The sequence below is a fragment of the Ceratina calcarata genome, unplaced genomic scaffold, assembly GCF_001652005.2.
Source record: "Ceratina calcarata isolate Rehan_Ccalc_2016 unplaced genomic scaffold, ASM165200v1 scaffold49.2, whole genome shotgun sequence".
Lineage (NCBI taxonomy): Eukaryota > Metazoa > Arthropoda > Insecta > Hymenoptera > Apidae > Ceratina > Ceratina calcarata.
Genome location: NW_017173325.1, coordinates 283,358 through 298,686, shown reverse-complemented (window position 1 = coordinate 298,686; position 15,329 = coordinate 283,358). Strand labels below are relative to the sequence as shown.

Sequence of the window (15,329 nt, the reverse complement as noted above, 5' to 3'; positions counted from 1 at the left end):
ATTATTAGCAATGTTCTTCCGACGTCCGATTTCTTTTTAAAAAATGCGTTTCTAAAGTGCATGAACTTTTGGGATTGACTGTATAGCTAATATATCCTTAATTGACATTTTTTCTGAATGATTGAAGACAATGTTTATCGATTATTGCTTTTATGAAGCGCTTCTTCCTTGTTTCAATAAGTTTCGTTTCACTTCAAGTGGCGACCGCTCAATGAAATGTGCAGAAGGTGAAAGGGTGAAACGCCTTTCATAGTTCGCGTGTCGCTTCAGTGACATTCACATCCATTGAGGTGGCCGCTGTATTAATATAACCGAACACCAACGTGTTTATCTACAGACTTTATATAAACATCCGCGTCACCAAAGTACTTCCTATCGTACTATAAAAATATCATACTTTTCCTCCAAAATTTGTTTGCTATCCATCATTTATTTTGCAAGCAATAGGAATGCGGTTTCGTGGAGTAGCGAAAGTGCGAGTTTTTCGAGAGATAGAATCGCTAACAGGAGACACTGAAAGTAGTAAATCGATGTACAGCCAGTATTCTATTCACTGGTGTCAATCGATGGAACGGTGTAGGTGTAGGTAGATTCGAACTCGTCGAAGTAGATATCGAGTTTTGTGATCAGACAATATAAAGGGGCACACGTGTCATGGAGTGTTCTCGGAGCTGCCACGCAAGAACAATTCCATTTGAACCTTGCCAAGCGTTTTCTATGATCCTCCATACATCTACTATTACACATGTGACGATAGTTATTTACGAATTGTGTTACAAAATATAAATCGAAATAAGAATTAAGGAATCAAAAATTATTTTTACCTCCGATAAATTCAAATAGTCGTATTTTACCATTTCCAGGAAAATTTTCAAATAAAAAAATAATAACAATCCGCATCAACGTTCCGAACTATTAATAAATAACGGTTCGGAATATTATTCCCTGGCAGATCGAATAAAGTTCGATGATTTCCATTAAAACACAATTTCCATTTTCCGCCATTACAACTCGGTATTGATTATGATGATTAAATATTTTATTCATTAATTATGCGGAGGATAAACCAATCGGAATGCAGATGTAATGCGCGAGACTGGCTAATTCGCGTCACAAAAAGCCGCAAATGTTTCGTGAAAATTTACGAAGAGGCGGAAAGACAGATATGCAGGCTGCGAGAGGAAAGAAAACAATCAAGCAGAGAAACAAAGCACATAATTTATAACACGCGACGACTCGGTCCCCGAGGGAGGTTGCAAGGGTTGTAGCTACATGTGATAACGCTGAAATTAAAATCGCAATGATTAACTGCCGCTACGACGCGAGAATACGAAGAAGTTGCGATGCCTCCCCGCGGTGGCAGTAACAACTTTAAAAAAGATATCAAAACTCTGCCTGACGATGGTATAGAATTTTATGAACTGTGACGGCGACTCTTGTGGAAATATCTCGTGAAAAACTCGTCAACCGGTTAACTCGCTTTCATCGTCGAGAACGCCGAACGAGTTACGCGGCGCTTTGTCTGAAGACGTATCTCCTAAATTCAAAAAAGGGAGAAGAAGAATGCTCTCTCGTGAACTCGAGAGCAACGTAGCGAATCTTTAAATCAGTGCAACGAACCCGAGAACATGCGACGATAGCAGGCGATGTCCTCCTCTCCCTGTCGGTTTTATCACCCCGCAACACACGACAGGGATTCTCGCTCTGATTCTTATAGTCTCGTTCCTTTTTTCAACTATGCTCTCGAGCAGTCACTTCGCTCTAACGTGCCACAGAGTTTGCTTCAGGGAAGCCGAGTAAAACAGTGTAGTGTATCAGCGAATACGAACCCCGTTCTCAAATGCTATTTGCAAAAAAACTGACGAGAATACGGCTTTATAACTATTTCTTACGTATTGGATTGTCCAGACAGCTCGTGTCGATTTCTATAGAAAATTTAAGGGCAGGGTATTTAAACTTTGATATACATTTATTGATTTATTGAATTATATACGTGCCACTCATCTCCACACTCTTTCTCCATGCAAGTTGGAGATTCTATTTCTAAAAATAGTATAAAATATGCATTTTAATGTTAAAGTTTAATAAAAATCACGTTTTGGAATAAAATTGCTTAAAATCCAAAACATGGTAATTACGATTTTGGTTTCACTTTATTAAACATCTACATAATCTCACTGAATAATGTCTTTCCCTAAAATATCACCTTTTAGAATACATATACATGTAATTTGTTTTCAATCATTATGATACACTCAGATCTGTCACAGTCCCACCTACCAAAAATGGGCGCGAACTTTCTGGACAACCATGTACAACAAAAATCTACAAACTGCTAGATAAAGCAATACTCGTACCGTCCTACACGATTGCTAGTGAAAAGCAACTCCGGTATGTTAGCGAGCAAACCGAAAGTACCGACTAAACTGAAAAGCGCGTTGCACTTTAATCACCGGTTCGAACGGAAACGCGGTAAAAGAGACTCAGACGCCTGTCGGCAACGATTTTATCCTATTGATTTCGCGCGACCCACGCTGCCAGAAGCGAGTACGACCGAGATGGAAGACCTTGACATCAATATCGAGCACAACAGCCACCACCGCGTTTCCACCCTTACTACGTTTCCCCTATCTCCGTTGTCCCACCACCGCTGTTTAATCCCTACCGGGGTGCACTTTTTACCCTCACCCCTTTGGCGAACGCGGCCACGTGACACGGAATCGGACGAGGTCGGCTCTCGTCGTAAATACTCGTCCCGTCTCAACCCCCTAGAAACATCTGGCCCGGATGGCCAGACGTAAGTTACTGGCGTAATATGGCGCGGAGCCGTGAAATATTCCCGCTCGAAGCTCGCCGACGGCGACGTATATTTAAATAATTACACCCCCGCAGCACCCCCGCGCGCCAACAGGGCACGAGGGGTTTCGGCCTCCCCATATTTCCCACCCTGCCGCCCCCTTTCTTGGCGACGTGCTCTTCCGGTGTAATTCCTTACGTGATACCTAGTCCGCTGCGGTGCGGCGCGACGCGACGCGGCGGCGAGCGAGCAACCAACCCTCTCTCGAGAGTGCGAGTGGCGCATTCCTTCAAAGGCGTGTTTAAACGCTGAGTGCAGGTGTAATGGAAGAAACAAAGCCTGGTTTAATGTGTTTCGCGCCGGCATTGTTCGACGTAACGGCAGATTTGTTTGCCACAATTTTTTCCAACCGTCGACGGAAACTAGAATCTCGCGAGGCTTTTCTCGCTATTTTTCAGACTAATTCCAGGGAGGATAATTTAGATCGAATCGTCTGTTGAAAAACTTTTTCGTTAATATGAACGCTTAGACGCTTATACTATTTGTCCTAAACGATAAAAATTCCATCGTCTTTCGAAATTCGTTAGGTAGTATTGCGAGGAGCACGCGGCTTAACAGCTTTAATCTACCGTTTCAGCGCAGCGTATAATTTATGAAAACCGCGTCAAAGGACAGGTAGCGTAAAAACGCTTGTATGACATAATACTCTCGCCCCTGATAAAGCGACGTTTAATCGCTTGTCCAATAAATGAGAAACTATTCCCTACCGGGCGCGTTGCGTGTACTTGTACAGAGGCGAATTATGGTGCCGCGCTTAATGCCTGGTTAAAATTTTAGGAAACTAATAGGGAGGTAGGCTCCTGTCGTCGCTATCAGGTTTTGATATTGATTACGGAAAAATGATAAAATAATTTGGTTACGCAAATTATTTTGAATAAGAGATTTGCAAAAGGGAGACGACTGCTCGATGGTAACATGCCTACTTATGGCAGTGGTTAGCCGAATTTAATGCAGGCACGTAAGCAGCTTAGCGCGAGCGTAAAGAACAGCTGGGCGAAATCACAATTACATACAGCTCATTAACCGTAACATTCGCATGTTAGCATCGTTCGAAAGTGGCGTTTAGTCAGAACGGTGATCCACTGTAATACACGGAACAGAATTCCACTCGGTTATAATAGCATTCCGTAATATAGGCTCGGATGTACGCATATTCCGGCGCATTATTGGCAACCGGGTATCGCCGTGCTACTGGAACTAAAAGGGATCGATCGATGGACGAAATGAGGTGCTCGTTCAGTTACGTAGGCATTTTCTTGTTTGTAGTTCATATTAACAGAACTACAAGTCGCCTCGTTCCGAGTATCGCAAGCTCGCTTCCTCGATCCACCGCAGTTCGTCCGAGATAATGCGATAACGCCTACCGGAGGATCGCGCTTTTTTATTCCGCTGCCGTGCCGCGTTTAATTAAAACGAACGAAGCGACTGATATTACTCGCTGGATTAATTAATCCGAGTCTCGCGGAGAAGACTGGGTATAGATTAGAATTAAATAAATACTTCGGAATTTGTATAGGATATTCAACTGTTTAATCTTGGAACCGTTGCTGCCGGGCGATAATGCAACAATTATATTCAAGCTTCGAGTACGATTAATACAATATATTAAACAATTGTTCGGAATTAGTGGAATATCGCGTATATAACTCGACGATTCAGCATCCTATGAATGATAAATACGCGATTCGTACATGTTTTCACTTCTGATCACATCAATTGTATTAACACAGACATTGAAAAAACAAATTCGTCGACGCTTATTTCTCGGGAATAAACGTCCCGGAGCATTTATCAACGTTCACCGGAATCCGGCACGAAAGGCCGGGAAAAGAAGGCAAACGCGAGCGTAAATTATGAATTTTCTTAGAATACAGGCGGCGGCGGTGGCGACGGTATAATCCGTAGCCGTCGCGGACTCTCTGTTTTCCCGCGTGCAATTTGCCCGAACGTAAAGGCCGGGATTAGCCGGGACCGGGGATAAACATTCAGAGAAAAAGGAAGAAGATGAGATTCGTTTCGCCGCACCGCCGCCGCCGCCGCCGCGCGCTACGACGAGGTCGACGATTTTTTAATCGAATTATCAGCCGCTAGCGGGGGTGAGGTCGACCCTGATAAATGCGCACATTCGTCTAGCTCCGGGGTGGTGCCTTGGCCAATCTGAACAAGGCGCGGCGCAGCGTAGCGCCGTATAACGGTGGCCCCGATCGGAATTTATGACCGCCACAGCCGCGACCCGTTCCCGCAGCTTTTCGACGCTCCACGGAGCCACGCGCGCCGCGGCCCGCAATAATTATTATCGAATTTCCATTCGACTCTCGTTTGCCGCCTTACACACGGCCCGCGGCCACCTCCCAGCCCGCCGCGGGGTGGCCAGCCTCGTATCTCCGGTAATGGAGACCGCGCCGCGCCATCCCTCCGCGAATATACGACCGATCGTAAAAAGAAAGAGCGAGCTGCGTTCGGACACGTGTTTTAATTGAGCCTATTTGTACCACCCTATAAACGGTCTGCTAAGCTTGATCGCTCTACCGGAGTCTACGAAGTTAATTGTTGCGTCGAGCGAATATACGAAATTGCCGGTTGAATGAATATCAAAGAGGTCTCCAAATTAATATTCTGTTTTAATTTCGTTAACAATAGTTGTCAGTTTGCTTGTTTGTGTTCTTCGAAACGTTATGCTGGGAACAGAATAGTTTCACTTTGCATAATATGTATAAAATAATGAGGTAACCTTCTACGGGAAAGTTTTATCATTAATAATTATTTATGTATAGAGTATAACGTTTTGGTAGCAATTTTATGCAGCCTTAACGTTTCGCTACCGAAATCGACTGTGTCTCGACTGTACAAACCGGAATCTCTAATTTCCGGACTGCTCCAAGATACCGACGTTGGAAATTCTCCAGATCGGCTGATTTCCTCAACAGAAGATTTATTCCGACTAATTTATCTGGTTACTAAAGTCGAAATGCGATAATACCGATGCAGGCAAAGAGAAGCGGAGGGAACGAAAGATGAAAGGAGCCACGTACGAACGCGATTACTTATCTCGACCTTTCATCTAAAGGGCTTTTAACACTTCGCTAACGTGAAACATTATCCACTTGCGTATCCTTTGTGAAATCACAGAACTCAAATTCGTAACTAAGATTTCTTATGACATTTCTTCCATTTACAGTTGGTGATCCTTTTTGTATCTTCATACATAAATTGGTATCATTTTATTAACTTAGGGTAGTTATTAAAATAGTAAAAAAGCGAGCAACCTTCTTCCTCGAAAATCCTGACTCGTGCCAGAAAGCGACGAAAGCAATTTTTAAATGGAAGATCTACAAACGACGAAACCAGTTCGTAGAGCACGAATGTCGCTTAATTGACCAAGTGCCAAACCTGACTTTTCATCCTGGAAACCTTTTCGCGACTCATCAGCCAGGCACTTTGACCTCTCTTAACACGTGAATACCTTCGCGCCCCGTATTTTATCTCAAGGAGACACTCGACGAATCAACAAGCAAGTGAATTTCACGAGACCGCGCGACTAAAATCGATAATTACGTTAATACATTCCCTCTTCCGACTGTAACAAATTTTTTAATAACAACGATAATCATAGAACAAATCTAAGACAATTTTGAAACCCAAACGAAACTATGATTATTTTAATTATAAATCTAGTTCGTCTCGTACTATTTGAAACAGGAAGAAATTCAGAAGTCTATAATGAATCTCCGTAACGGGCACGTAGATAGAAATGCATGCCTGAATTCTGGAAGAATGAATCAACGGTTTTTCTTCTTTCGCTCCTCTCGCCAATACGTCTAATCGCGTTCATCGATTTACCAAGAATTTCCTGTTAAATTGCAATTATAAAAGGAATTACACGGCAGAGTGCACATTGATTTAAGATTGTTCGCAGAAAATGTAGCATCGGCGTTGAAAGAGCAAGCGAGGCAAATTAGATCTCAAACAACCTTAATAATATTAAAATTCCACGCTTTCTAAAGATATTAATCTTTGCCTCTCATTTTATAAAGCTCGTCTAAGTTAGCTAGGAAATGTTATACAGAAACAGATAATAAAAAGTACCTTTACCCCGTTTACATAAATTATTCCTAGAAAGTGTGTGAACGCTGAAATATTTCAGGATAACAGAAATGAAGAGAGCTGTAAATCGAGTGATAGCGCTGTAGATTTCGTGGAAAACTCGGCCGGGGATAGGAAAATATCGGCTTTAACACTTCTTGTAACTTTCCGGGATAGGAGAAGCCGTTGTCCTCTCGACCTGGTTCGCGTCGATTCTCTTAATTTGAAAGTACATCATTGGACTCGGCTTCGTGGCGAGAGGGCAAGCAAATTACCGAGGAACAGACTTTGGGAGTCGAGGGAAACGAAGTTCTACAGAAGGTCGTCGCTTTCTCGAGTCTACTCGTCGCATCGCATTCGGTCCGAAAAAAAATAGCTGCGCCCGATTCATTATTTCAATCTAAAAAAGCGTGACTATGTTTCGTGTAAAGATTCAACTCTCGATTTTGAACCACAGAGACCAACATTATGTAACGATACTGATTTTTCCAATCACTATTTGTTCATCTGTCTGTCTGTAATCATTATTTTACATTTTCAAGAGTTATTAAAATAAATAAGAGAAAAGTATTTAATTTAAAAAAAAGTATTTAACTGGAATAACTTTTTTAACAATAAAAGGTCTATGAATTTAAAAGTACTCAAACATTTGACCGGAGGAATATATAAATATTTTCTGTGAAAAAGCACATATTGTAGTAGTATAATATTTGGTTGAATAGTTTTTTTACTTATTTAAATGAAAGAGTTTACGGGATTACGTAGTTGTCTAAATAAAAGAGTACAGGATCGAACGGGAGATGTCTGTTTAATCGGAAGCAGCGGCTCGCCCGTTCGATTCATACCTCCGAACGCCGCATACCATCGATTCTTTCGACAAGAGTCCAGTGAAATTTTGACAGATTTATGAAGAGTCGAAAATTACGTACCGCCCATTCTTCCCGTCTGTTCTCACTGCCCGTGTCCCTGCGCTCATTCCCCTGCGTCGAATTTTCTATGAAATATTTTTAATTAAAATTCTTGCGCACGAATATCGTTCCGCGCCTCGCCGCGCGGAGGACGCAGAAATTAAAGTACAGCGTTTTAATAGCCACCGTAAGCGCTATTTACAGCTATTATGGAGAATTGAGGCTATTACTAAGTTTAATTGACTTTTTATCACGGCTCGAATAAACGAATGAATGAATAATTGAACACTCGTTCCATTAAATACATCAATGTTACATTCAACAATTTTTAAATAATAATTGAAAGAAAATAGCTGAAAAAATACTTCATACATCAATTCACAGATGAAATATTTTTATACCACTTACGTTTCCCGTGACTCGGTGAACCGAAACGACATTAATGATGCTTTCCACTCGCGGTTAATAAATCATCAGGGGTCGAGACGGAGGGAAGTTTAAAGAAATCGCGAAAGGGGAGAAGCTTGCGAGTAAAGATGGAAGGGAGACGCCGGTGGAAGGAAGGGTGAAAAATCGCGTACGATCCAGCCAATAGACGCACACAATAGCGTCCTCGAGATGCGAGAAGTTCGAGAGCCATGATTTCGCGCGCACAAAGACCTTAGCCACAATTTTCTTTTCCCGTCTTTTCCATTCGCCGAGAAATCCCCGAACCCTAACTACTTGAAAAAGCATCTTTCCAGGCGAATGGCAAGCTAACGAGGTGATTGCCACGTGTGCTACCTTTTGTCACGTTTTTCTCGCATCCCTATTCTATTCGTCCGCACCGCGCCATACCACCGGCCGGCTCCACGGACATTTTTCCCCTTTATACTTGCCCGCGACACATTTCTCCGGCTGACTGATTTAATCTCTCGCCCTTGATGCGTTCTTGGTCAACACGTCTCGCAAAATTATGAGAGCAAAAGGCTTCCTCTCATTTTTACTCGTAAGAGAATGTAAAAAGAAAAAACGACGTTTTGTCACGATATGACATTTCTGAATGATCAACTTTCAGTTAATAAATATAATAAGTCTTTCGAGCAGACCGAAAATGGAAAACGGCAAATCCGGAAATTAAAGGGACGTAGTTTAATCTTTGCCGGTAACGCAATAAAGGACGAAACGTGGAGTGGGACGGCGTCGATCGGAGATTCGCGATAAAGGTATTTACAATCTGCGGGCACGTGTCTTGTATAGATTTCATGAAAACGGCAGCGACGGATATCGGTGTCGTCTACGTTGCGTTTTAATTTCCGGACGCGACGAAAATGACAGATTCGCGATTTAATTTGCAGCCGGGCAAGTTTTCAACGGGCACCGGATATTGGCGGCGCATTACCGGTGCATGAGGCGAAACGGGGAGGTGGGCTCTTTCGTTTCGGGCCGATTTCGAAACAATACAAGCGACGTGAACCCCCGCCCGCCCGCAGCACCCGAAACAATTAATCGAAACGCGAAATATTGCGAGCGCATTGTCCGGAATGCGCGTGAAACCCAGGAACGACATTATTGTTGAACCCGTTCGCCGAATTAGGCGAAAATCGGGCCGGAGCTAATTCAAACAGGCACCTAATTAGATTAGAATATCAATTAACTCGCGAATGAACTAACGATGAACCACGGAAAACGATTCCAAATGGCAAGAATATTGGCAAATAGCACTGGTCGCTATACAACACTGAATACGGGATGTGTAACGAATCGTTACTAACGATAATGGCCTCGGCTGGTGTCAGACATTTTAGGCGTTTTTCTGGCAAACTTCAAATATCAGGTATATGGAAAGTATATGCGTATCAGCTGAGTGTCTAGACAGGTGAGTCGGTCAACGCTCAAAGAAGACTACAATAGCAGCGCGGAAAAAATTATACTTTTCTTCACACGACGATATCTCCGGAACGGGAAGTCTCATCCGTTTATGAATATTTATTGCAAAGTTATGGACCGTCAACCTTGATCGATTATGGTTTTTGGAAGTACAGATCAGTGACAAATAGTGATTGCGATATTGTATCATGAAATCATATGTGAAATCATACTACTGAAACTATATTAATAGCATTGTTGTAGTTAATAATCAATCAAATTCCTTAATGCTTTTTAATTGGTTGTGGGTTTTTATATACAGAATATTTAATCACTTTCATTTATCCCACTAATTTTGACTACTTCAGAGGACACGTACGTATGATCTGTACATTTCTTAAAGAGAGGACCGAATAAAATCGCATACGTGTCTCTTCCATAAAAGCAAACACTTGCAAGAGATTCGAGGGTAGTACGGAAGGGAACAGCCATAACCTGGAGCGCAACGGCACAAGAGGGATTGCACTTCACTATGAAAACTTTTCTGATGAGATTTCCTACGGAACCTATTTATAACTTAAACAAGCGGAACGCGGAGCCATATCTATCTGAACGTTTAATCCTGACTCGCTTCGAACGAATTGCCAAATTCTTTCTTTTCCTCCCTCTGCCTACTTAAGGAAGTGGTGGTACTCCAATCTCCGGTGCACATCTCAAATACACAATTCCCAAATAAAAAGTGTTTTCAAAAATTGGGGAGAATTCGATCAAGTTAATAGTTGATCGTAATTAGGGAACTAATCAAAAGTGCATTAAAGTGCAAGAGGAGAAATGAAACTTTTCCTAAGTGTGTCTGTGTGTATTTGTCAGACTATAAGCATCAATTCAATTCTGCATTTTATTAATTTTATATCTGAATTTTATAATATACAAACTGCAACTTAAAACAGTAACTGACTAAATATTTTTCTAAGATTCTGTATCGGCTAAGGAGTCAATTTAGAACCTGGACGAAAGATCGTTGACCTTCGAGAAGATACATTATGCAGGGTCGTTCGTCTGGCGTCACAGGCTGCTTACCTGTGACTGCATCAGATTCCGAGTGGATCGGACGGACTGACCAGGAGCGACGCGATGACGGAAGAATGCACGCTTCACGCCTCGTCAGGTTTAAACGTCGTTACATAATGTGTCGGCCGAGTTGCTTTGCCGGCGGCCTTCTCAACTACGACCACCGGGGGCCTTTATGCACGGTTCTGGATATACCCGGACGGAGACAAAAATGGAATCGTGTACGTACGAGAGAAACGCCGCAGCATGTCGTGCCACGTGCGGCGGGAGTCTCTGAGGACTTCTCTGACGTCCATTACCCTCCGTTAATCCGGATGATAGGCGGAGACGAAAGAAGGCGACCCTATTACACGACGTCGAAAACTCGTTCTCTCATTCAGTTTGCCTGGCGGCCGATTTAACGGGAAATCGCTCGTCTGTGGAAACGACCGATAGGTCTAAAAGGGATCGTCCGTGGGGTGAGGAGGACGGCTGGCACAGCATCCATGCTCCCGAGGTGAACGTCGAAGAATAGCAAACACGTAGACGTAGTAGATCGCGTGCGCTCGCTGCACAAATGTTGTTACTTACTGCAGCCAACTGGCAACCGGGGAACCGATTCGGTTCAAGTACGTTTCCACCCTATGTGTTTAGGGAGGCTGATCCACCTCTACGGGGTAAATTAAAGCGTGCTCCGACGAAAACGCTCCACGATTCTTTGCTTCCATTGCGTGCAGATAAATTGTTTGCTTTCGTGCAAGAATTCTTAATTCCACGTAGTATTATCGTCTATTATTATCAAACTGAATCTGGCACTGTACGACTTGTAATGAAATCAGACTCCAATCTTCCACAACAAAGGAGAAAGACATTAAGTGTTTCTGGAAATATTATTCAGACTTGGGACACAATAATAAGCGAAATGACCACGTTTCTGAAACTCAGAACAGGTACCTGAGAAAGCCCGATTAGTTTCAGTGTTATAGAAGTCGGGATTTATCAGAGCCGCGGACGCATCTACGTGCAAACTTGCAAATAACTATATTCCACGGATATCAGTGCAACGACAGGCAAAATTTATCGATTCCCGATAATCCTATTCTATTACAAATTCTCTGTGAAGTCCATTGTGCGAAACTGAAGCCGCGGATTGCGCATTCATACCGATCAGTTATAATAACTCTTGCGTTATGCTATTCCGTTACGATTCTTCAAATACTTCAGGATGTATAGGCAAATACTTAAATTAGAAGAAAAATGCATGGAATCTTTCTTTGTAGAGGATGTCAGTGCCTAAAACTTCTGTATAAAACATTTTTCGCCAGCATCAATAATTAATTTGATATTTCCTTCTATACATTTTAACACGTAGTTATTTATTATTAGCATTGTTCTTCCGACGTCTGATTTCTTTTTAATTATAGGAAACGCGTTTTTCTAAGGTACATAAACTTTTGGGATTGACTGTATAGCCAATACATCCTTAACGACCACTCCAGCGAATAATTAAAAGAAATATGTATATAAACATCAAAACAAAAGTTATTAGCAAAATTACATAAAAAAAAAGAATGATGACACGATTCGTTTTAATTCCCCGATAAATGTCCTATTAATACATTGAAATAATTCGGTCAACCGTCGGAAAGATTCTCGATCAACGGTGCGCGCATGAGTCTTAATGAAGCAATTACGGAATTAAGTCCGCCGCATTTAATTTACATACATCCGGTGAACAGTATTATTTACGTTAGAGCTTGAGTAGGGTACTCGAGTTAATTCGGCTTTTTTGCATCGAGCAGCGCGTGAACGTCCGGTTTTCCCTCTGCCCCCCCCCCTCTTCCCTCCTCTTCGCCGAAGAAAAGAATTCCCAGACAGGGCAAAAAGAGGGACGCGATTAAACACTTCACCGAAATCACATTCGAGACCGAGTTAATCCTGGGTTCTCATAGAATCGCACAGAAAGGAAGACAGTAGCTAAAAGAGAACGAGTGAGAGAGAGAGAGAGAGAGGGGACAAGCTGGTATAATAACGAAGATAGAGCGGTGCCACGATGGTCGCCACTTGAAAAAGGTGGATTGCAAGAAAGTTCTCCCGTTTAAGGCCGCGCGCCGAGATATATTTCAGATTCGCATAGAAAAGGTGACAAAAAGAGATGCGCCGCGGCATGCAGTGCTCGCGCACGTGCACACAGACGCGGGCGGCTAAACCAAAGGCCCGAAGAGAACGGGGACAAAGAGACGAGAGAAAAAAGGAAAGCAGAACCACGAACGAGAAAAGGACCAAGAGACAGTGGACGAAGAGGGAAGACAGCAAACAGGAGTGTCCTAACTGTTAAAGTGGCCCACGGTTCTCCAGATTCTCTGTCTGTTCCCATTCCATTTGCCTCTGTCGATCCCACCTGTGTACCCGGGAGGCTATTTAAGGGCGAGAGCCTCTTAAAGCACGCCGCTTAGTTTCATAACGAAGCAAACAGCGGCCCGGTGGGTGGTTACATAATGTGGCCCGCTTTTAATTCCTCTGTCCTCTTATTGTTAACCGTGTTGTAAAAAAGAGGGTCGCGTGGAAACAACGGACCGAAAAATCGAAAGGAAATTCTCTTGGTGTCTTCCTATTCGACTGGCGTTCTCCTTCGCCGAGGCAGGAGAAAATGGAATGCTTTCCGTGACCAAAAGACGAGCGCACTGTGCGCAGAGATACCCACGAGAGAAGAGAGGATCGCATCCCCAAATACGAACCTTTGCGGACTATCGTCCACCGATACGACGAAGGAATCAAAGCTGGAGGGACCGACCGGTGTAACGGGTGCATCGATTTTTAAGTAGCTACCAGGCTACTCGTGCAATTCCATTTCCGCGGGACACAATCTCCGCCACGAAATTGCTAACTCCGACTAACAATAAGCTGAGACGGCTGGATGTTTCCGAACTCGCATCCGAGATTTTTCTTTGTTTTTATTTTATTTTTCGTCCCCCTTTGCTCACTGAATAAAGATTGGGTAGAAATTTCTCTTCTTCGCCAAAGACAAACGGTATCGTTTAATTAGAAACGTTAACTACGAATGGAACTTTAATTCTGTTTACTTAGAACGACACGAATGTTTTGTATAGGAAGAAGAAAGTCGGGGGGTTCACGAATTGAAAGAGACCATTGACAATGCGAACGATGTTATAGAGTATTACAAGAGATTTTTGCTTATACGAGATTTAACGGTTACACACAGAGGCAGCGAGTCTGTTTGTGTAGGATTGAATACGTAAAGGAGGATTCCCGCGGGGATGACTGTCCTCAGACTGTATAAACTAACCGCAGATGTACTTCAACCAGCTTATACTATTAAATTATTTAGACAACAAACAAGATCGTTGGATGAATATGTAAAGTGGATTTTATAAAAGAAGAAAATCAGTATGATCAACAGAATCAATAAAAAAAATTTCTTTCTGTTCCTGATAAGAGCATTTTATAACAACATCCGAGCTATAAACCCGATTAACAAGTTTCTTCATAATCCCTGAATTTGCAGAATTGTATTATATAATAATAGCAAGATTTATTAATGAAATGTAATTATACGCCAGTATGCTGGCACTATTTTATATAGACTTATCGACTCGATAAAAACGGGATTCTAATTGCACCCCCAAGGGAATCCGTGAAACGTGCAATAAAATTCGCCGAGAATTCATCGCGCGATAAAATCACGATAAAACAGATATTTCGCGAATTCGCCGAGAGACCCGTTCGCTCATTTACTATCAATCTCATACTTTTACGTTCCGATTCAATTCCCGAGGAGTCAAAGCCAGCTAATCACGCAGCTGAATGACGCAGTTTTGCAAATCATCCTCGTTATGCGACTCTTATTCTCGAAATAAGCAACAAATCGACTTTGTCTGTCGCGTAAAAAATAAAAGTAACAGAAGTCGTTATAAAATTGATTCGATGAAACAAGCAGTTCGTTTGTACTCACATTTGTGCAGCGACTCCTCCGATAAACAGCTCGCCTTTCTCGCCGTTGTTTCTTCTCCCAAACCTCCGACAACCGAGCATCACACTAAAACATACAGACGAAACCGGTTAGAAGTTAAAAATTTCCGCGTAAAATAGATTTTCCGACCCGGTAGCGCGCGGTATTTCGCGGTACGGGTACTGTAAAGTTTACTCTTCGGCGCAAACACCGCGGGGCAACGCGTGGAACAGTGTAATTACGTTTGGAACGTCGAAACGATCGGCATTTTTGCTCGAGCGGTCGCAACGCGGTTGCCCGCATCGAGTTCTATACTGACTGAATATTGCATTCCGAGGAGACAAGCGTAAAGAAATAACAGACATTTAAAAACGTTTATTCTAACAGGATCAGCATCATGCAATTATCTATTCTCAGATCTTGTTTGAATTCGAAATATTAGACATTTACGTAGGTATAATAAGTAAGTAGATACAGCAAACGATAGTACAGACGTGGGGCATCCTTTTATCATTAAAGGCCACATATAAATTAGGCAGTAATAAAGGAGGCTGCTATAATTTTTTCATATTTCACTGTTGATATTTTTATTTATTTAAGCATATATTTATAT

The 15,329-nt window shown here is 42.4% G+C and overlaps 2 protein-coding genes across 8 annotated transcripts in view; one reads left to right on the top strand and one right to left on the bottom strand.

Annotated features, from left to right (window-relative positions):
• dpr1 (defective proboscis extension response 1) overlaps positions 1 to 15,329 on the bottom strand; it is a 524,556-nt gene that overhangs the window by 434,984 nt on the left and 74,243 nt on the right. For both annotated transcript variants that reach the window (XM_026816137.1, XM_026816136.1), the window contains one exon: positions 14,720 to 14,803. In XM_026816137.1, coding sequence (XP_026671938.1) covers positions 14,720 to 14,799 — 80 coding nt within the window. In that variant the 5' untranslated portion in view covers positions 14,800 to 14,803. The remainder of the gene's footprint in view (positions 1 to 14,719; positions 14,804 to 15,329) is intronic.
• Positions 1 to 15,329, top strand: part of LOC108627995 (dipeptidase 1) — a 111,743-nt gene that overhangs the window by 38,506 nt on the left and 57,908 nt on the right. The gene's annotated exons all lie outside the window — the stretch shown is intronic.